This window comes from Prionailurus viverrinus, chromosome E1, assembly GCF_022837055.1.
Source record: "Prionailurus viverrinus isolate Anna chromosome E1, UM_Priviv_1.0, whole genome shotgun sequence".
NCBI lineage: Eukaryota > Metazoa > Chordata > Mammalia > Carnivora > Felidae > Prionailurus > Prionailurus viverrinus.
Genome location: NC_062574.1, coordinates 22849060 through 22872467, shown reverse-complemented (window position 1 = coordinate 22872467; position 23408 = coordinate 22849060). Strand labels below are relative to the sequence as shown.

Genomic DNA, 23408 nt, shown 5'->3' with positions numbered 1-23408 from the left:
ACAGCTAAGAATGGACCAAATGTGAAATAGTGAAAATTAGTTGAGATCCCACAAAATCATCAGATGACTCTTTAGCTTGACAGAAAAAAAGGGCTTTGATTATCAACAGCAAAGAAGGGGGATGTAACAGAACACTTCCTGAGGTGGGACAAGGAACAGAATGTGTCACTAGCAGTCTCTTAGCTCCAACAGAACCCAATGAGGAGTACAGTAAAACTCCACAGGAGAAGCTCTTCCTCCTGTCTCATTTTCCTTTGCCGTCCTTACTACCTGCCTATAGAGTTGTTTGTCATCTCTCTTCCCCACACCGGAACGTATGCTTGCAAGGGCTAGACACAACTATGTTCCCAGTACATAGAATGAAGTCTGATACAGAATCAGCACTCAAATATTTATTCAGGGAATGAATGTTCTACAAACCATATAAACAGGAATACTAGCAATATTACTTCTTGGGAGGACAATTTTGAAATGAATCATTTTATTGGAGAAAATTATCACAAAATGGACAGAAGCCTGACAAAATTGTTTCATCAACTGGCCTAGAGCATCCTATCAGCATCGACATTTCTGACACACAGCAACAGAACCAATTAGGGAAAAAAAGGACCCAGTCCCCATCCTAAGGCCAAAATCCTTTCTAGAGAGGAAGTGTATTATTGTCGGAGCAATTCTGACAGCAAGTTTTCAGCAGACTGCCCTGTGCATCATTTATTTGCTTTGATAGCACTAGTGGTTTATATCACAGTTCACTGGCAAAGAGATGAGAAGACAGCATTTTGTGGCTCTGCTTACAAAGAGGGTAAGATGAACAATCTAGTTCCTTTTGCTGCAAAACAGATATATGAACTTATTTGGTCCCTGTTTTCACAAATGAATACACTTCTACAGTCTTTCTCAAGCTTTCATGTGCCTCCTAGTGGTACGCTAGCCCAAACTCAACACCTGGGATGTACAGCGAGAAGAGGCATAGGGCAAACAAGCCTTGTGTTTTATCTTAAACATTCATGCAATTTTACAGTCTAAGCCTTTACACAGCGGTGTTTAGTCTGTGTTTATATTCCTTACCATCAAATAAGAATGACACTGCAAGACGATGAGCCAAGTTTATTCTGCAGCTATATATGCATCTGCACTCTGCTGAGTACTCCATAGACCATGTACTCCAGTTTGAAAAGTACCGAAGTTAGGTGAGACCAGACTCTATTTTAGAAGATGACAACAAACTAGAAGAATCACAGGATAGTCTTGGGTTCAAATCTTGACTCTGAGACTTACTTGCTATGACACCTTCAGTTTTCTATAAAATGGGGTTCAATACCAATTTCCTTGCAGAGTTATTCTGAGGTTTAGAAATTATAAGAGTTGCAGCACAGGAAACCAGAACAGAAATAGGAACTCAGTATTGAGTAATTATTCCCCCAAATTGCCTGAGGCCAGCCTTGGTCAAATCTACACATTGATAAAAAGACAGTGGAATTGGGGCGCCTGGGTGGCTCAGTTGGTTAGGTGTCCGACTTCAGCCCAGGGCATGATCCCGTACTTTGTGGGTTCAAGCCCCGTGTCGGGCTCTGTGCTGACAGCTCAGAGCCTGGAGCCTGCTTCAGATAGATTCTGTGTCGACCTCTCTCTCTGACCCTCCCCTGCTTGCACTCTGTCTCCCAAAAATAAATAAATATTTAAAAAAAAAAAAAAAAAAGACAATGGGGTTACAGAAGCCACACTGAAGATTTACCAGGCAAAACTGGGCTATAATTCAAAAACCTCTCTCCACAACAGCACCAACTCTAAAACTTAAGCTTTTTAATCACTGCAAATATTTTCCAGAGGAAAGAAATAGGAAGATGCAAAGCTAGTATGTAGTGGTTTAGTCCTGTGGGCTAAAAAAAACTAAAATTATCACTAAAATAGTTCCCGACTTAAAATTTCTGAAAGGCAAAAATAAAAGAAAGGGTGGGAGGGCACACTTATCATGGTGAGCACCGAGGAATGTAGAGAATTGCTGAGTCACTCTATTGTACACCTGACACTGATATAACGCTGCATGTTAATTATACTGGAAAAAAACAACAACATAGAGTGGGAGGATTTGAAAAACATACACTGGAGTTAGGAAAAGGCCATTTCTCCTCTATCCCACAATACTCCAGCTGGGCACACTGAAAGGACATTTCTCTGGCAGGAAAACCTTTGTCAGCAAAGAGAAAGGGCACTCTGGATAATGCTTCCTTTCCGTTCTTCATGTACAATAGCGCTATTTATCTAAATAGAATAGTGCACGGCACCTTGGATGAATAAAAGGCTATAATTTAGCCAAGGTCTATGCTGACAGCCTGAAAGTAAAGGCAACAACAACAAAAATCAAGACTCAATTATTATTACTTTAGTGATCTCACAGATGTCAGACCTATCAGCGAATGCTGTACGTTTATAACACGTATGCAGGAGTTATGAGCATGGGCGTCAGGTCACCTCCCACACTACACCAAACCAAGATTTGGACTGTCAGAAAAATCACATTACCCAGAATGAGCACTTTCTTAGGTTTCGTATTAGAGGCACCAAAAGACCCATACACGATTTCTGAAACTAAGAAACAAAGACTCAAGTAACTACTTTTGTAAGCCTACATTTAGGTAGTATACTATCCTGCTTTACATCAACTATGGAAGTTTCAATACAATTCATCCAACATCAAGGTGACAGTTAAGTTTATATTAACGGAAGGAGGAAACTATCTGCAGAGTTCAAGCAAAAGAGAATATGCTAAGGCAGGCAGAAACTAAAATGGGGTTATTTCAGTAAGGAGACTGAAAAGAGTATGGAGGAAATCCACTTTGACTCGAGTCCGATGATGAAAAAGCATTCCATTTTTTAAATCTGCAGCTCTGCCTAAATCAATGATTTTCAAAGATGCCTGCCTCCTAAATAAATAAATAAATAAATAAATAAATAAATATCAACTAGGAGACATGGGGTCTGTGTGTGTTCTGAATGTTTCTTTTTGAGAGAGAGAGTGAGGGCAAGCTGGGGAAGGGCGGGGGTGGCTGTGGGGGGGACAAAGGATCCAAAGTGAGCTCTGCGCTGACAGCAGCAAGCCCAACGTGGGGCTTGAACTCATGAATTGCAAGATCATGACCTAAGCTGAAGTTGGATGCTCAACCGACACCCTGGCACCCCTGTGTATTTTCTCTACATCAGAACAATATCCCCACTCACTCTTTTTTCAGTTTAAAAATCACAGCTGTTAGAAGTCACTGTTACTGATGGAAGAAGGCTGAAGTCTTCAGGTGTTATGGCAAATAAGAATAATAACAATGATAAACAGATAAATATTTCCTTAACAACAATTCTAGAAAAAGCCTCTATTCCCTAAATCTCAAAATTTTATAAACGCGATAATGAAAGAAGGTAAAACAAGATCTAATGGGAGGATCACAAGAATATGAAAAGAGAAGAACATTCTCTAGTGAATATCAAGTTATAAGACAGAAGGACAGAAAAATGGGAGACAATCCAAAATACAAAAACAATTTCCAGTCTCCAATTATGCAAAGTGAGTAAAAGTAAAAAGAATGTTGGGACTGAATAACTAAATCTAAATTGATCAAATTCAACTCCTGGCCAATTTCTGGTAGGCTTGACCACCTAATTGCAAATCACAACAGAAAAATGTCATGGGGGGAAGGAACAGAGGTAAAGTCAGAGAGGTCTGTTTTTGTAGGAGGTACTGAAGAGGCCCACCAGAATATAAATCTTCTATCAAAACCACTGTCTTGGCTTAGAGATCAATTTTAACATCTCTACCTAACTCCATTTGCAACTTCCTTTGGCTCAATGTTCTGAACCTTGGATACAAAATTAAAATAACTTGGGCATCTTTCCAAAATTACCAATGTCTAGGTCCTAACTCCAAGAAATTCTCCTTAATTACTCTAGGATTGAGCCCAAAGACTGATAGTATTTTTTTAATATGTACCATATTAAATGTGGGACTAATGCAGGTGGAGTTGAGAACCCCAAAGCTAAATGAAAGGTTAGTAACTGTCATGCTTCATAAGCAGCACAGCACTGACCCCTATGGGTAGGGTTCTATTAGTCAGCAATGATAAAAGCGGCAGAAACACTGTAGAGGCCTTGCTAAGGTAACAAGAGCTGCTTGCCAGGTGAACACATAACTCTAACCTAGGCCTAATTTTACACTGGGTCAAATTCTACCACTCCTAGCAACACTATGTGTCCGAGACAGTAAAAGAAGGTCCTTTAAGAAGTTAATTTCAAGAGTTTCTCTCCCTCAATTTGGGGCAGAGTTCTCGAGAAGCCCTCTTTCCAGGAGTGTGTTTACTAATAAAGTCAAGAGCAAAAGGCATCTGGGTTTACCAACAGCTGTGGTTCAAGCACCAAACTGAAGTGGTTCAAAGTGGTTACAGAAATTCTATGGCTTCACTATTCAAAATCTGACTCATGGACCAGGGAGCGTGTTACAAATGCAGACTTCTAGGTCTTACCCCAGACCAACTAAATCGGAATCTACCTTATACAAGATCTCTAGGAGATTTATAAGATTTATACAGATTTACATTATAGTTTGAGAAGCATTACCATAAGGAAAAGATTCATTCAAGAAACAGATCTATACAGATTAAGTAAAAACTCTGAGGACTATTTTCCCTTTAAATTAGATAATTTACACAAGAACAATAAAGCATTTAAAAAATATCATGGCATAGGCTGTCTTGGAAATTCATCTTCCACACAGCTGGGTTTAGGCCTTCTTTGTGACAGTCTCTTAAAAGGATATTAATTCTCTAAGTGAATACATATTTAACCCCATACAGACAAAGCAAAACTTTTACTCCTTAATTTCTGAGATAAATTTATATTACAGAATAAGTTGAAAACCACATGACTTTCTAGGGCTATAACACCAAGTATATACCATTTTGAATACTGAAGTCAGCAAGAGGTAAAATAATAGAGTTACACAGGAACATGACTGGGCCTACATAGCAAAGGCTATGGATTTACAAATCCAAATGGAGAAACATACTCCCCACCCCCAAAAGAACATCCTTTACCAAGAAAAAAAAAAAAAAGGCCCATGTGTGACTTCAGCTACTACAACCTAAAAAATGCAACATTTTTTTCTATTTGAAGTAATACTTGTGGATAGCTAAGCAAAATATAAGGAGAAAACTCACTGGCATTAAGGGCCAGCAACTGCTAATATAAGCCACATGTCTGTGGCTTATATATAAGCACATAACATGTCTGTTTCTTTCTCCACTAAAGTGGGTCAAGAAGAACAGAAAATCCTGAGCCAGAGCCAGACAACATTAAAATATAGGGCCTCTTTCTCCCCTCCATCCTTCAAGCTTAATTTGTCATTCTTAGGTTCAATGAGTCCATTATGTTGTCACCCATCAGGTAAATTAATAAGTAGGGCTGTAAGGCATACACTTAAGAAGGACATAACACATAACCTGTGGGTGATTTGTCAACAGAACAGGAAAAGCTATTTCAATGTTTATGTGGGATTCCTGGAAGTCTCCGTTATTATTTCAGTATTCACTGTTCAGTCTCATGAGACTCCATAGACTCTTCTGAATCTACAGGGAGGCTACACAGCCATATAGAATGATCACACGAAGAAGCTATTTTTACATAATCAGTCAACTCTCCTCATTAAAAATATGAATTATGAAAAGCAAATGCTTACTTTGCCAAGAAAGACAATAAGGAGTGGTACTTGCACCCCTATGAGCTGGAGTCCAGAGCTTGGTCAGTGTACAGACTCTGAAAGCAGTGACTGTCCATTAGTAAAATGCACAATCCACAGAGATAGGACCGTAACCCTATTTTCTCAGATCCTCTGCCAGCCAAAAATTAAATGCACCTGTACTGGCTGGCATAAATCCCAGACATAATGCATTATGCAATCTCTGAGAACATATATTTTCCTATCTATGGCATGTCTTCCAATTTCTCATGTTGGGAAATAAGTTTGTTTGAATGTCTTTACATACAAATGTGCAAATGTCTGGCTAAAAGAGTCCCTCTAATTCTACCTCAGTTAAAAACCTAGTTTCCAGGGAGCCATGTGATGTGACCTGTTATTTTTCTAGTCTTTGCTACACAGACAGAAGGTTATCCTTAATATTTCTCATTTATCTTGTACAGTAAGAAAAACTAATTTTAGTTCCCACTGGTAGCACATAGTCACAGATACTCTGGACGTTGGAGCCTTTTATTATTAGAATCCTGGAAGCTAATTAAATTGGAAGTATGGGTGGGAGGAAGGGCGGGGTGGGCAAAAAGAACCAATCAAGCAGTACTTCCCAACTGTAATCAGGTACGTTTTTTTACACAAATGGCTCAAATGGCTGCCTCAAAGCCTTTCAGAATTAGGGCATAAGCCAATAAAATATGAAAAAGCCAAAGGTTTGAAAGACTCAAGATAATCTCTCTGAGATCATTTATATGCTGTTCAGGGAAAAAGGAATTATAGGGGCTATCCAGAGTTAAGAAGCAGGAACAGTAATAAGCTCTGGAAAGGATACTAAATATTAAGATTGCTGAACAACAGGTTGGCTAAACATCACAAGTTCTATTTAGAGGCAGGACAACAAAACCATCCTGTGCATTTGTAAATGTGCCCCATACCAATTAATTAGTATCAATTAATTCTCTGAAGACAAATAATTCTGTCCTTTATCAAAGGACGTTGCTCTGCTCATCAAGGAAAGGTCTAGTTTTAAAAAGCTGAATAGTCCTAAAGCTTTTTAGCACATCAAGAATTAAAAATAACCAAAAGAAAGACAGAAGAAAGATACTCACCAGACTATCTAGACCTCCTCCCAAGAGATCCACTGCTCCCATCTGCATGGAGGACACCTGTGGCACATTGACGGGGGGACCGAGGTCAAGGTTTAAAAGGTCTCCTAGAAGGTCACCTTGAGAGGGGATAACCTGAGGCTGTTCCAGGTTGGTGGCAGTGGTGGTGCCAACAGGGCTGTCACCCGCATCAGTGCTGCAGTCACACACACAAAGAGGAGGAAAGAGAAAAGTCAGTTTCACCTGGGACATAATAACAAGGCAACGAATGAACGTCAAATCTATAAAACACAAGAGGGGGGAAAAAACCTCTTATTTTATAATAATTCGTTAATACACATGAAAAGATGACAGCAATTCTTATTTTATCAAAATATAGCTGCTAAAATGAAACTAAATGCATACTACAGAACCTCATCAGTCAATTTTAATTGAGCACCTACTCTAAGATGTAGCACCGTAATGAGAACCCCAGGGTTTTCCCATTTTTTTTTTAAGTTTGCTTATTTGAGAGAGAGAGCACGAGCAGGGTAGGGGCAGAGAAAGAGGGAGACTGAGAGTTCCAAGTAGGCTCTGTGCTGCCAGCGCACAGAGCTCAATGTGGGGATTGAACCCATGAACTATACGATTATGATGTGGGCCGAAATCAAGAGTCAGACACTCAACCGACTGAGTCACCCAGGCGCCCTCCAGGGCAGTATGTTTAAAAAAGGAAAATATATTTCCTGCCCACAAATAACTTACATTCAAACAACAACAAAAGCAGCATTTACAAAATGACTGAAAAGCACACTTACTGTGTAACAGGTAAAACCGAGTACCACAGGAGTGCCTGCATACTGACAGGATAGAGAGACAAAACCAGGTGCAGCTGATTCTAAAAGCTTCTGAGAATGATGTTATGACTGGCTTTTGAAGAACAGAACAGTTATGGGGAACTACTAGAGAGAGACCTTCCCAAAAGGAAGGAATGGTTAGTGCAAAGGCACAGAAATGAGCAATCTGACAACAGAGGTGGTGAAAAAATTGTACTGGCAGGATAAGAGATTGGGATTAAGATTTTGGGAAAGAGAAAATGAGGGAGATAAAACTTTGGAAACTAGCCTGGGAAGTTAATTTTTTGTGATAGGCAATACAGAATCACTTTGATTTGTTGAACAAAGAACTAAAAATATCATAGAAACACTAACAGCTGTATGGAAAATGGACCGAAGATGGGAGAATAAGCATGGGGATCAGCGAAGAGTAATCTAAACTGCTACAGCCACCACACACGAAAATAAAAAGTGGCGAGCGCCGAGACTAGGCGATGTTGGGTCAACTGGATAGCTGTGTGAGAAAAAATGAGCCTTGACTCCTATTATCTCACAAAATAAAAATTAAAGAGACATAGCAAACATAAATGTGAAGCGCAAAACCGAGGAGAGGACCTTGATGGCCTTGAAGTGGACAAATGTTTCTATAGAAAACACTAAGTATAAGAAGGAAAAAAAAAGTGATGACCTGGACTTCATTAAAATTGAGAGCATCTTTTCTTCAAACAACACCATTTACAAAAAACGAGTCTTTGTCTCACAGACTACAGAAAGATGTTTGCAATACATGTGTCTGACAAAAAACATGTATTCAAATCATATAAAAGATTCCTGTAAGTCATTCAATCATTACATAAAGAATTCCTACAAAGAGAACTCATTAAAAAATAAGATCAGACATGTCACAAAAGAGGATCTACTACCTAAAGTAGAGGGTCCTCTACCAAAAGCGGATCATGTCTATAAACATGAAGAGGGACTTAAGCCATCTCTACTCAACAGGAAAATGCAAATGAAAACTAAAACAAGGCCTTGCCACACATCTGCCAGAATGGCAAAAATTAAAATAACTGACAATCCCAAGTGCTTCTGAGGATGTGGATCACCCAGAACTCTTATACACTGCTAGGAGTGTATTTCCTGATCACTCAGGAAAACTGGCAGTATCTCGTATAGCCGCTGGGTCATCTTCTATGACCTAGCAATTCCATTCCTAGGTGTATATACAGGAGAAGTACATAACTCTATCAAGACATACTAAGAATGTTCATAGCAGCGTTATCCATAAGAGCCCCAACATACATACAACTGACTTATATCATGTTCAAGAATAAGCAAGGGCTCCAGGGTGGCTCAGTCAGTTAAGCATCCGACTCTTGATTTCAGCTCATGTCATGATCTCATGGTTCATGAGTTTGAGTCCTGTGTCGGACTCCACACTGACACCACAGAGCCTGCTTGGGATGCTCTCTCTGCCCTGCTCTGTCTCTCGCTCTCAAAGTAAATAAACCTAAAAAAAAAAAAAAAGAAGCAAAACTGTAGTGATATAAGTTAAAACAATGGTTATCTCTGGAGAGTGGGTATTAATGGCAAAGGGGCATGAGAAATCTTCTAAGATGCTGGAAATATCTGATCAGGGTGGTGGTTATGATTGTATACAAATGCAAAAATGTGTTGAGCTATACACTAAAGGTTAGCACAGCATTAAAATTACTATAAATGAGGGGTGCCCGAGTGGCTCAGTCGGTAAAGTGCCCAACTTCAGCTCAGGTCATGATCTCATGGTTCATGAGTTCGAACCCGCATCAGGCTCTGTGTTGACTGCTCAGAGCCTGGAAACTGTTTTGGATTCTGTGTCTCCCTCTCTCTCTGCCCCTCCCCCAATTGCATGCTCTCTCTCTCTCAAAATAAACATTAAAAAAAAATTTTTTTTAAGATTACTATAAATGATTTATCTATTTAAAAAGTGGGGAAAATCCCAGGAAGAAAATTCTAGGCTGAGATGGTTTCACTGTGAATTCTTCCAAACATTTAAGGGAACAATAAAGTCAATCCTAGATAAATTTTAAAAGACAATAGAGAATTACAATTAAGAAAGTCTGAAAGTAGTTCAGACTGCTTATTCAATATTAATTGTACTTTGTGAGGCTTGATAATTTATTGTCATTAAAAAAAAAATCCTTATCTATTAGAGCTACCAGTAATGTACTTATGGGTGAAATGATAGGAGGTCTGGAATTTGACTTAAAATACTCCAGCTCCCTCAAAAAATAAAAAATTGTGGGGGTAATGCACAATCTTGGTAATTGCCAAGATTGGCAATACAGTGGTAACTGTGGAGGCTGAGGGACAAGGAGACATGAGTTTGCTATACCACCCTACCTTGCATGTTTTCTAAGATTTACATAATACAAAGGAAAAAAAAAACACTGTAAAAATTCCTTTAACAATATTTTCTTGAACATACATGAAAGAAGAATGAATAATCAAATTTGGAGAATAAACAAAAACTAAGAAGCAAAAAACTAGTGATGTTCCTCATAATTACAGAGAAATCTGAAGGGATGATGGGAAATATAAATGTGGTTCCATTGTTAAGTTTCAAGTAAGAAAAATAAGTCAAGAAGTCTAACAGACAGCTTAGGAGAAGAGACTGTAAGAGAGTACCACGGGGTGTGGTGTAAAGAGTAGACGGTCTAGATTAAGAAGACGAAGATCGGGGCGCCTGGGTGGCGCAGTCGGTTAAGCGTCCGACTTCAGCCAGGTCACGATCTCGCGGTCCGTGAGTTCGAGCCCCGCGTCAGGCTCTGGGCTGATGGCTCGGAGCCTGGAGCCTGCTTCCGATTCTGTGTCTCCCTCTCTCTCTGCCCCTCCCCCGTTCATGCTCTGTCTCTCTCTGTCCCAAAAATAAATAAATGTTGAAAAAAAAAAGAAGACGAAGATCAAGTATTGGCTCCAATAATTACCAGCTGTGTGATCTTGGGCAAGTGACAACTTCTCTGAGACAAACTTTCCTCATCAGTAAAATGATAACAATGTCATCAAAACACAAAGATCTATTTTAGGGAGGATGAAATGAAAACATGGTGTAAACCGTAAAGCCTTGTAATAGATCAGCGGTACCTACGTTTAGATCAGTTTCCTAAGGGAATAAAGAGAAGCACAAACAGAGAAGGTTCAGAATGAGTCTTGCAACACCATCGAGATTAATAATCAGAGAAAAGAATGAACACAGAATGGCAAAGATAAAATACAGAAAACCAATCTAAGAAAGATGACTTAGGAGCAAAAAGTGTCAAGGAAGCCAAGATAAAAAGTATCTAGACTGGGGGAAGAGAGGCAAAAATAGCCAAAAATTAATAAGGAAGTCAAAAAGGGAAGCGATTTCATATACACCTGCCAAGAAATATATGAAATCTCTATAAAATATATTTCTGAACATGAAATTCTATCATCTTATGACATGTGCCATTTAAGAAGTGTTCTGTCATATTATCAGTACCTCTAAATAGAAGGCAGAATAGGTAACAACGCACATAAATTCCTTCCATGAGAAGGTAAAGTGCATTAGATGAAAAGAAGTAAACACTCCTATGGTTTCTACAAGAAAATGGTAAATCATTATGCATTCTAAATGACAAACACAAGAAAATAAACGTGAAAATGTTTCCCATCATGAACTCCTGGGAAATAACTGCTTAACTGTCACCAAAGCAGTATTTTTTAAGGTGAAATTTTTCTAAATTAGACTACTATTTACCATCTCACATCTCTCCCACAGCCCTGAGAAGCCAAGTTTAATAAGCAATACCCAACTCAAAAGCACTTTTCCCTTTTCCAAGTGATTTTAGTTTAGTAACCATTTTTAGATCTCTAGAAGAGGCAGGATAAGGTTTTACAGTGTAGCTGTATTTCATGTCAGAGGCATATCACTTCTTAACTGCATGATGCAGAAGAGAGCTAGGTAATGTCAGTACTATTATGGATATGCCATTTGCAGCAATATATCATCCCTATTTAAAAAAATGTTTTTAATGTTTATTTTTGAAAGAGAGAGAGACAGGTGAAGTGTGAGTGAGGGAGGGGCAGAGAGAGGGAGAAATGGGACTTGAAGCAGGCTCCAGGCCCTGAGCTGTCAGCACAGAGCCCGATGCAGGGCTCAAACTCAAGAACCGTGAGATCATGACCTGAGCCAAAGTCAGACGCTCAACCAACTAAACCACCCAGGCGCCCTATATCATCCCTATTTATTTCAAAAGGGATTTTTATGCATTTGTGTTTCCTTTAAAAAAAACAATACAAGCACAAATGGACAAAAAAAAATTACCTAAAAAGCAACCACATAAGGAATTGTGAAGGTAACAAATTAAAGACTATTAATCAGATAAAGACCTATGTAAGAGATTGTGTTCCTTTTTATGGTTTAAATATTGGTTCTTGTGTTCTAGAAAGGGTTGTTTTTATTTCTTGATTTGTTTCACTTTCCCCATCCAAGGGTCAAAAGTTATCAGGAGAGGGGCCCCTGGGTGGCTCAGTCGGTTAAGCGTCCGACTTTGGCTCAGGTCATGATCTCACAGTTCATGAGTTCATGAGGTAGAGCCCCGCATCAGGTTCTGTGCTGACAGCTCAGAGCTGGAGACTGCTTCGGATTCTGTGTCTCCTTCTCTCTCTGCTCCTCCCCTGCTCATGCTGTCTCTCTCCTTCAAAAATAAATAAAAACATTAAAAAAAATTTTTTTTTAAGTTATCAGGAGACAGGTAACTTAAATGGCATATAAATATGGTTACAGAGGCAAGTTAAAAACAAAATCCCTATTTATTACCCAAAATTAAAGAACAGACTAGGAGACGGATGAGATGGATGAACTTAAAAGTCAAATGATCACATCTAGAGAAGGTTAAATATATTTGCCTACAGGCAAAACACCCTACTGTTACAAGGCCTAATCCTTAGGAAGCTACAGCTCCTCTGGGTGAAAATCATAGCACCTGCCCTAAAACCAAAGAGTCAACTCAAGTAAAGACTAATGAATATTAATTAAAGATTTGCTTGGATGTTGACCTTTCCTTTTTGTTTATCTGTGTGCACAGTCTGTTTAAACAGAGCTGAAAATGTTGACTACGCTAATTTGTAAAACAATAAATCCTACACTCTGGCTACTCTGAACCACTTAAACAACAATATGTATTAGAAAATGGTACAAGACACACATTAATCACTTTAGTCAATCTGGGATCAAACTTAGGTTTAAGGTTTATTATGATTAAGGAAGGAAAGAGTTTCTGAAAAAATTCCAAGATACCCATTCTAAGACTTTATTAAACTTATTAAATTAAAATTAAAATTTTGAGATCAGTAAAAAGAAAGAGTTCCATGCTACCAGAGAACCTGTTCATAATAGAATTCCCTTGATATTACGATCAATTTGGCAAAAAAGAGTACAGGTAACTGAGAAACTGTCTACACTGAATCTAGGCTATTATTATTCTTTTAATTCAAGCATAATTAACATACAGTGTTGTATTAGTTTTAGGTGTACAATATAATGATTCAACAACTCTATACATTAATCCATTGCTCATCAAGTATATTTTTATTTTGCCCATCCCCCCACCCACCACCCCTCTGGCAATCACCAGATTATTCTCTATATTTAAGAGTCTGTTCTGGGCACCTGAGTGGCTCAGTTGGTTAAGAATCGGACTTTGGCTCAGGTCATGGTCTCATGGTTTGTGGGTTCGAGCCCCGTGTTGGGCTCTGTGCTGACAACTCAGAGCCTGGAGCCTGCTTCAGATTCTGTGTCTCCCTCTCTCTCTGCCTCTCCCCTGCTCATGCTCTCTTTCTCAGTCTCCCAAAAATAAATAAATGTTAAAAAAAAAAAAAAGAGTCTGTTCCTTGTTTCTTTTTGGTTTGTTCATTTGTTTGGCTCCTTAAATTCCATATATGAGTGAAATCATTGGTATTTGTCTTTCTCTGAGTGATTTATTTTACTTAGCATTATACCTTCTAGGTCCATCCATATTGTTGCAAATTGCAAGATTTCATTCTTTTTTATGGCTGAATATTATTCCATAGTGTATATATACCACATCTTCTTTATCCATTCATCTATAGATGGACACTTAGGTTGCTTCCATATCATGGCTATTGTAAATAATGCTGCAATAAACATAGGGGTGCATGTGTCTTTTCGAATTACTGTTTTCGTTTTCTTTCGGTAAATACCCAATAGGGAATTAATGGATCATATGGCAATTCTATAACTTTCTGGGGAGCCTCCACACTGTTTTCCACAGTGGCTGCACCAGTGTGCATCCCCACCAACAATGCACAAGATTTCCTTTTTCTCCACATCCTACCAACACTTGTTATTTCTTACACGTTTTTGATTTTAGCCATTCTGAAAGGTATATAATAATATCTCATTGTAGTTTTATTATTTTTTTTTAATATTATTTTGAGAGAGAGAGACAGAGACAGAGACAGAGAGAATCCCAAGTAGGCTCCATGCTGTTAGCATGGAGCTCAATGTGGGGCTCAATCTCACAAACTGTGAGATAACGACCTGAGCCGAAATCAAGAGCAGGAAGTTTAACTGACTGAGCCACCCGGGTGCCCCTCTCACTGTGGTTTTAATTCACATTTCTCTAATAAGTGAAGTTGAGCATCTTTTCATGTGTTTGTTGGCCATCTTTTCTTTGTAGAAATGTCTATTTAAAGTCCTGTGTCCATTTTTAAATTGGATTGTGTTTTTTGCTGTTGAGTTGTGTAAGTTCTTAAATACTTTGGATATTAACCTCTTATTGGATATATCATTTGCAAATATCTTCTCGCATTTAGTAGGTTCCCTTTTTGTTTTGTTGATGGTTTCCTTTGCTGTCCAGAAGACTTTTATTTTGGTGTAGTCCCCATGGTTTAATTTTGCTTTTGTTTCCCTCACCTGAGGAGACAGATCTAGAAAAATGTTTCCTTCGGTCACAGAAATTACTGCCTATGTTTTCTTCTAGGAATTTTATGGTTTCGGGTCTCGTATTTAGGTTTTTAATCCATTTTGGGTTTATTTTTGTATAAGAAAGAGGTCGTTTCATTCTTTTGCATGTAGCTATACAGTTTTCCAACACAAAACCATGGGTTTATTCCTGGACCATCTAATCAGTTCCATTGATCTATGTGCCTATTTTTGCGCCAGTGCCACACTATCTAATTACTACAGCTGTGTAGTATATTTGGAAATATGGGATTGTGTACCTCCAACTTTGTTCTTATTTTTCAAGACTGCTTTGGCTATTCAGGGTCTTTGGTGGTTCCATACATATTTTAGGATTGTTTGTTCTAGTTCTGTGAAAAATGCAGTTGGTATTCTGATAGGGATTACATTAAATCTGTAGATTGCTTTGGGTGGTATGGACATTTTAATAATATGGGTTCTTCCAATCCAAAAGCATGGAATATCTTCCCATGTTTTTGTTGTCCTTAATTTCTTTCATCAGCATTTTATAGTTTCCAGAGTACAGGTATTTCACCTCCTTGGTTAAGTTTATGCCTAGGTATATTATGGTGTGGTACAATTGTAAATGATATTGTCTTAACTTTCTGCCACTTACTTATTAGTGTATAGAAACGAAACAGATTTCTATATATTAATTTTATATCCTACAATTTTACTGAGTCCATTTATTCTAGTAGTTTTTTGGTGGAGTCTTTAGTGTTTTCTATATATAGTATGTCAGTTGCAAACACTCAAAGTTTTACTTCTTCCTAACTTGGATGCCTTTCATTTCATTTTCTTGTCTGACTGCTGTACCCAGGAAAGTGGAGAGAATGGATATCCTTGTCTTGTTCCTAATCTTAGAGGAAAAGCTTTGTTTTTCACCACTGAGTATGATGTTAGCCACAGGTTTTTCATATACGGCCTTTATGTTGAAGTATGTTTCCTCTAAACCTACTTTGTTGACAGTTTTTATTAGGAATGGATATTGTATCTTGTCAAATGCTTCTTCTGTATCTACTGAGGTGATCATATGGTTTTTATCCTTTTTCTTGTTAATGTGATGCATTATGTTAATTCATTTGTATTCAGTATTCACAAATACTGAACTATCCTTGCATCCCTGGAAAAATTCCCGCTTGATCAAGATGAATCATTTTTTAATGTATTGTTGGATTCAGTTTGTTAGTAGGTTGTTGAGGATGTCTACATCTATGTTCATCAGAGATACTGGCCTGTAGTTTTCTTTTTTTGTAGTGTCTTCTTCTGGTTTTGGTATCAGGGTAATGCTAGCCTTATAGAACAAATTTGGAAACTTTCCTTTTTCTTCTATTTTTTGGAATAGTTTAAGAGGAATAAGTATTAACTATTTGGCAGAATTCACCTGTGAATCCATCTGGTTCTGAATTTTTGTTTGTTGGGAATTTTTTGATTACTGTTTCAATTTCATTGCTAGTAAGGGGTCTGTTTAAATTTTTTATTTCTTCCTCATTCAGTTTTGGAAGGTTACAGGTTTCTAGGAACTAATACATTTCTTCTAGATTGTCTAATTTGTTGGCATATAATTTTTCATACTATTCTCTTCTAATGCTTTTTATTTCTGTGGTGTCAGTTATTTCTCCTTCATTCCTGATTTGAGTCCTTTCTCTTCCTTTTCTTGATGAGTCTGACTGAAGGTTTATCGATTTTATTGATTTTTTCAAACAACCATCTCCTAGTTTCCTGGATCGATTCTTTTTTGGTTGTTTTTTTTTTAAGTCTCTATTTCTTTTTGCTCTAATCTTTACTATTTCCTTCCTTCTACCAGCTTTGTGCTTTTTTTTTTTTCCTAGCTCATTTAGGTGTAAGGTTAGGTAGAGATTTTACTTGCTTCCTGAGTTAAGTCTCAGGAAGGTATTGCTATAATTTTCCCTCTTAGAACAGCACTGCTGCATCCAACTCTGTCTAAATGCTCTAATCAAAACAACACAGGGTGACTGAAAGGACAAAAAAAGCAAGAGCCACCTATATGCTGCCCATAAGGAACTCACTTCAGACCTAAAGATGTGCAGCCTGAAAATGAAGGGATGCAAAAACATTTACCATGCAAATGGAAGCAAAAATAAAGATGGGGTAGCAATACTTACAATGGACAAAATAGACATTAAAACAAAGATCATGACAAGAGACAAAAATGGGCACTGGCTAATGATAAAGGAAACTATCCAACAAGAGGATATTACAATTGTAAATATTTATGCACCCAACGTGGCAGCACCTAAATACGTAAAGCAACTATTAACACACATTAAGGAAGGAACTGACAGTAGTTCAATAACAGCAAGGAACAACACCCTGCTTACATCAGTGGATATATCATCCAGGTAGAAAATCAATCAGGAGCTTTGAATGACACATAGGACCGAATGCTTTTTTTTTTCCTAATATATGAAATTTATTGTCAAACTGGTTTCCATACAACACCCAGCGCTCATCCCAAAAGATGCCCTCGTCAATACCCATTACCTCCCACCCCCCATCAACCCTCAGTTTGTTCTCAGTTTTTAAGAGTCTCTTATGCTTTGGCTCTCTCCCACTCTAACCTCTCTTTTAGACTGAATGCTTTTTAACAGATATATGCAGAACATTCCATTCAGAATATACCAAAACAGCAGAATACACATTTTTGTCAAGTGTTCTCCAGAATATATCACGTTAGGCCTAAATTAAAAAAAAAACTGAAATCATATGCATCTTTTCTGACCACAATGGTATGAAACTAGAAATCAATCACAAGAAAAAAAGCTGGAAAAGAACATAAATACATGGAGGCTACATAACATGCTCCTAAACAATGAATGGGTTAACCAAGTAATCAAAAAGGAAATCAAAAACAAGGTGACAAATGAAAATGAAAACACAGTTGTTTTCATTTTGCATACCAAAATCTTGCGGATGCAGCAAAAGCTGTTCTAACAGGAAAGATTATAGCTGTATAGGCCTACCCCAAGAAGCAAGAAAAATCCCAAACCTAACCTTATACCTTAAGGAGCCAGAAAAAGAACAGAGCCCAAAGCCAGTAGAGGAAGGAATCTAGGCTGCTCTTATAAAACAATCCTGTAAATATTATTTCACTAATAGCTTTATAGCACAAAAGCAGTATCTGCTAACTTTATCCATAAGCTTCTACCAAAGTTACACTAAAGCAATAAGATAGCTAAAGGTACGTATAGTCTTTTTTTCCAAATTTTCAGCCCTGAAAAGATTTCTAGCCTCATCTGGGGACATAAACAACTTTCAAATTTATCAGTTTAGAAGGTCTTCACCAATGGGGCCCCTGGGTGGCTCAGTTGGTTAAGAGCCCACCTCTTGATTTGGGCTCAGGTCATATCTTGCAGTTTTTCGTGAGTTCGGACCCCACATTGGACTCTCTGCTGACAGTGCGGAACCTGCTTGGGATACTCTCTCTCTCTTTCTCCCTCTGTCTCTACCCTCTCCCACTCATGCTTATGTCTCCCACTCATGTCTCTCTCTCACAATAAATAAACTAAAAAGTTTAAAAAAAAAAAAAAAAAAAAGGTCTTCATCATTTTCTAAAGCTGTTATCTTACCTACTTCCCAAATTAGAACACAGAAGAGCCCTTCACCTATTATGTATGTGGTCACTGGTATTCCGATGGAGACCCCAGGGCATTATAGTAAGTTTGCAAAATGCATACCAAGTTCTTTTCTAGGCTATAACAACAGGAAGAAGACCAACTCTGTCTAAAAGAGTTACTTCTCACTCAAAACCTAGTTCACCTGCTTACCTCCCATGATGTATTGGCAAGTGTTTGCGATGGATTCCATGACTTCCTTCCACAAAAGCATTGGGAGGCTTATGGTATACCGAGGCCAAAGATCCAATGTGGCATATTAGCTCATCCAGCAGAGTTGGCTCAATAAGATCTGTCTCCTCAGAGATCAGTGGCTTCTCAGACAAGACTACTTCTTTGGCTGTGACAGGGTCCGTTGAGAGAAGGCGCCAATAAATATAGCCCCGGTCTCGAAGGTCAGGATTATCAGAATCCTAATGAAAGGCAAGGGTAAGAAGGTTTAAATGGAAGTTTTCTCCATACAGAAACCCAACCTGTTATATTTATATTAAGGCAATGCTGTAGTGATTTATAAAATTGGCTGTTAAGATATTTAAACTCAACACAGTTTTAATACAGTCATAATTCTGTAATCTCTAATGTTCCAAAGAATTTAAATATAAGTCGAGATGGGTTAGTTCTAAGACTAAATTTCAAGGGAAGATGGGGAATGGAAAATAAAAGTTTAATTTGATAGAAATTAACTCCTTGAGACAGCCTTGGAACATCAAAATAATTCTTTAAAAAAATGTTTCTTAATGTTTATTTTTGAGAGAGTGAGCAAGGGTACATGCGTGTGAGCAGGGGAGGGGCAGAGATAGAGGGGGAGGGAGACACAGAACCCGAAGCAGGCTCCAGGCTCTGAGCTGTCAGCACAGAGCCTGATGCAGGGCTCGAACTCACGAACCATGATATCATGACCTGAGCCAAAGTTGGACACTTAACCGACTGAGCCACTCGGGTGTCTCCCCCAAAAATGTTTTTTAACTGCTATAAACATCAGCAGGATTATTCACGAAATAGATTTTAAAAATATTTCACCCATACCTTCTTTCTTCATTCAAATATTTATTAAGTATCTCCTATGGAGACACTGGCTAGGCCCTGGAAATAAAGAGATAAGACACATAGTGCCTGACTTTAACAAGTCTAGAATACTAATTATTACAATATAGTATGAGAGGTACTACTATCTAAAATAATAAATGACTGTTAAGGAGAGCATGGAACTAAACATTTCCCAAAGGGGTGACCTTTTAATTTAGTGGTCTTGTTTTTTCTGTGGTAGTTTTAAAATAATTTTTATTCATACTCATGGCTAAAAAAAAATTCATCAATGCCATATCACAATTAGAAGTTTGTAACATATCGGAGTGCCTGGGTAGCTGCCAGTTGAGCGTCTGACTCTCGATTTCTGCTCAGGTCATAATCCCAGGGTCATGGGATTGAACCCCCTGTCAGGCTCCCCACGAGGTATGAAGCCTGCTTGGGATTCTCTCTCTCTCTCCCTCTGCCCCTTTCCCCTACTCATGCTTGCTCTCTCAAAAAAAAAAAAAAAAAAAAAAAAGTTTGTAATATAAAAATAAGTCTCTGGGGCACCTGACTGACTCAGTTGGTAGAGCACATGACTCTTGATGACGGGGTTGTGCATTCAAGCCCCACACTAGGTGTGTAAAAACAAAATCTTTAAAAAAATTATTTTTTTGTGTGTTAAGGACAAAATCTTTAAAAATATGTATATATTTTAATAAAAATAAATAAAAATTTTAAATCTCCCCAAACATCCAACCCTTCCCCACTTTACATCCCCAGGATAGCCATTTTAACAGTGTGGTTATGTGTCCTTCCAGAGAGCTCCTAAGCATACATATATCCATTTTATATAAAACCAATTTCACATTATATATACTCCTCTGCAAGGTATTTTCTTAAATTTTTTTTTTTTTTTAGTTTTTTTTCAACGTTTATTTATTTTTTGGGGGACAGAGAGAGACAGAGCATGAACGGGGGAGGGGCAGAGAGAGAGGGAGACACAGAATCGGAACCAGGCTCCAGGCTCTGAGCCATCAGCCCAGAGCCCGACGCGGGGCTCGAACTCACGGACCGCGAGATCGTGACCTGGCTGAAGTCGGACGCTTAACCGACTGCGCCACCCAGGCGCCCCTCTGCAAGGTATTTTCCACACTGGCATATACACCTGCAAACTTCCCCAGTATACACAGCACTGCAACATTATTTACTAGTGCCCTATCAATGGACATTTAGGTTGTTGCCTCTTTCTCCCTCCTTCCTGCCATTCATGCATTCATTTATGTGAACGTCACAAAGTAGCGATAAATATCCTGGTATCTACCTCTCAGAGTATGTCTATATGATGGCATTCCAGCTGTTTTAGTGCCACAACAGTAAGTCGCTGTTTCAGTATCTGTATTTAAAATACACATACAGGGGCGCCTAGGTGGCACAGTCGGTTAAGCGTCCGACTTCAGCCAGGTCACGATCTCGCGGTCCGTGAGTTCAAGCCCCGTGTCGGGCTCTGGGCTGATGGCTCAGAGCCTGGAGCCTGTTTCCGATTCTGTGTCTCCCTCTCTCTCTGCCCCTCCCCCGTTCATGCTTTGTCTCTCTCTGTCCCAAAATTAAACAAAAAACGTTGAAAAAAAATTAAAAAAATAAAATAAAATAAATAAAATACACATACAAAAATATTTTCTTCAAAACTAGGCCAATTTGAGGGCTACCATGTGAGTTTCTAAGTAAGCAGATAAATTGGTTCATGAGTTAGCCACTTAAGGCACTTAACACCCAACTTAATAAACACTAGCAGTGACCTCGATGGTTTTGACTACATGGTTTCCTATGGTTTTTCTTAGTCATGTATTGTTTAATTTGTGCCCACAGTGGACCACTGGTTAAAAACAAGAAAGCATAAGGGTGCGCCCCTGGGTGGCTCAGCTGGTTAAGCGTCCGACTTTGGGTCAGGTCATGATCTCATGGTTCTTGAGTTTGAGCCCCACACTGGCCTCTGTGCTAATCGCTCAGAGCCTGGAGCCTGCTTCAGATTCTGTGTCTCCCTCTCTCTGCCCCTCCCCCGCCCACTCACTCTCAAACACATAAAAATTTCAAAAAGCATAAGGAACACTGCAATACGGCAAGTTAGTTAACAGAATATCAAAATGGTAAATATAACTCAAAAGAATCTTGATCACATTCATAGGTTGTGTTACATAGCATATAAAAATGTTTGTAGTGTTTGAAATGCCAGGGTTAAAAAAGGGAAACAGTGATAATATTCAATTTACATAAGTTGTTTTGTTTTTGAGAAGTCCAGTAATTGGTTTATAAATAGGCTGAAATCTTACTTATTTTACTTGGAAACAAAGTTTGAACATCACAAAACATAAGCTGACTTTTTTTAATGTTTATTTTTAAGAGAGAGTGCCCACACGCGCATGAGCTGGGGAGGGGCAGAGAAATAGACAGAAGATCCAAAGCAGGCTCCCCACTGACAGCAGAGAGCCTGATGTGAGGCTTGAACTCACGAACCGAACTGTGAGATCATGACTTGAGCTGAAGTCTGACGCTTTAACTGACTGAGCCACCCAGGCACCCAAAACAAGTTGATTTTTTAAAAGAATAGACTACCAGTTTTTTGACGTATCAGGTCAGGAAAGCAATCCCCACCCCAGCTTTTGTTGATGCATAAAAGTTAAATCTTAATTTATATATTCAATCCCCAAAGCACACCATTTAAAATTTGTATACTAATTATGCTTTTTATTATACACAATTAAAATGAATACTGCACATCACTTGCCCAGGAAAATTCAGTCTTCTGTCTTCATAGATTAGTAATATTGTTGAGGTATTAAACTATAATACAATTTAATAATGTATGGATGAAAACTGACTACTTTTTACTTCAAATTATTTCTCTTTTCCATTATGTACATACTTAACCAAATGCAAAATTATTTAATTATTTAATTAATTAATTAATTCCTGTGGGGATTCACAAAACTATGTACATCTATGATAGAAGTTTGGAGTCCCCCTATACTCCACAAATTCAAAACATGGCAATAAGGCAAAATGCTACATATAGAATCCCTGGATTAAAGGGTATATGCACCGTAAATCTTTATAGACACACACTTTAAAAATATGGTCCTGTGAGAAATGAGTGCCAATTTTCCAAAGCCTGAAGCTAAAGAACAGGCAAGGATCTTCACTGTTCGAACATCGCTATTCTGAGGGCTGATTTGTTAGGCTTACTGTAAGCTGGTCAACACTGCCTCACTATTTATATGGAGGCCACAAAAAATCAGGCCCAGTCAAGACATGTGACATAAAAATCGAAACTTTTTATGATTTTAAGGTGCCATTCCATGTTTGATTCGGAAAATTTGGTTTTGGATCTGCTTTTCTGTTAGCCCCCCTAGTTCCTGGCCAGGATCTGGAAAAACAGTACATTTCTTTTTTTTTTTTTTTTAGTCATCTTTATTGAGATAAAACTGACATATAACATTGTTTAAATTTCAGATGTACAATGTGTTGTTTGGTATGCTTATATATTGCAAAATAATTACTGGTGTAGCATTAACTAATATATTCACCATGTCACTTAATTACCATTTCTTTCTTGTAGTGAGAACATTTAGGATCTATTCTTTTAGCAACTTTCAAGTATATAACACAGTAGTAACCATAATCATTATGATGAGCATTAGATCCCTAGAACTTATCCATCTTCTAACTGGAGGCTTGTATCCTTGACCACTATCTCCCCATTCCCCATCACCCCCCAGCTCCTGGTAACCACCATCCTACTCTGCTTCTATGAATTTGGCATTTTTATGTTGCACGTATAAGTGAAACCAACAGCACTGGCTTTCTTTACCTGACTTATCTTCCTTAGCATAGTGCCTGTAGGGTCCATCCATGTTGTTGCAAACCACAGGATTTCCTTCTTTCTCATGGCAGAGTAACATTCTATTGTGTGTGTGAGTATGTATGTGTGAATACCACATTTTTTATTAACAGGAGTGTGACTGCTTTTGTTTTTTTTTTTTTTAATGTTTATTTATTTTTGAGAGACAGAGACAGAGACAAAGCATGAGTGGGGGAGGGGCAGAGAGAGAGGGAGACAGAATCTGAAGC

At 38.3% G+C, this 23408-nt stretch overlaps 1 protein-coding gene across 3 annotated transcripts in view; it reads right to left on the bottom strand.

The window, feature by feature from the left end:
- The window catches only part of AP2B1 (adaptor related protein complex 2 subunit beta 1), a 129059-nt gene that overhangs the window by 52537 nt on the left and 53114 nt on the right, over positions 1-23408 (bottom strand). For all 3 annotated transcript variants that reach the window (XM_047832225.1, XM_047832227.1, XM_047832226.1), the window contains exons 13-14: positions 18426-18685; positions 6838-7030 (exon numbers count right to left, since the gene is read on the bottom strand). In XM_047832225.1, coding sequence (XP_047688181.1) covers positions 6838-7030; positions 18426-18685 — 453 coding nt within the window. The remainder of the gene's footprint in view (positions 1-6837; positions 7031-18425; positions 18686-23408) is intronic.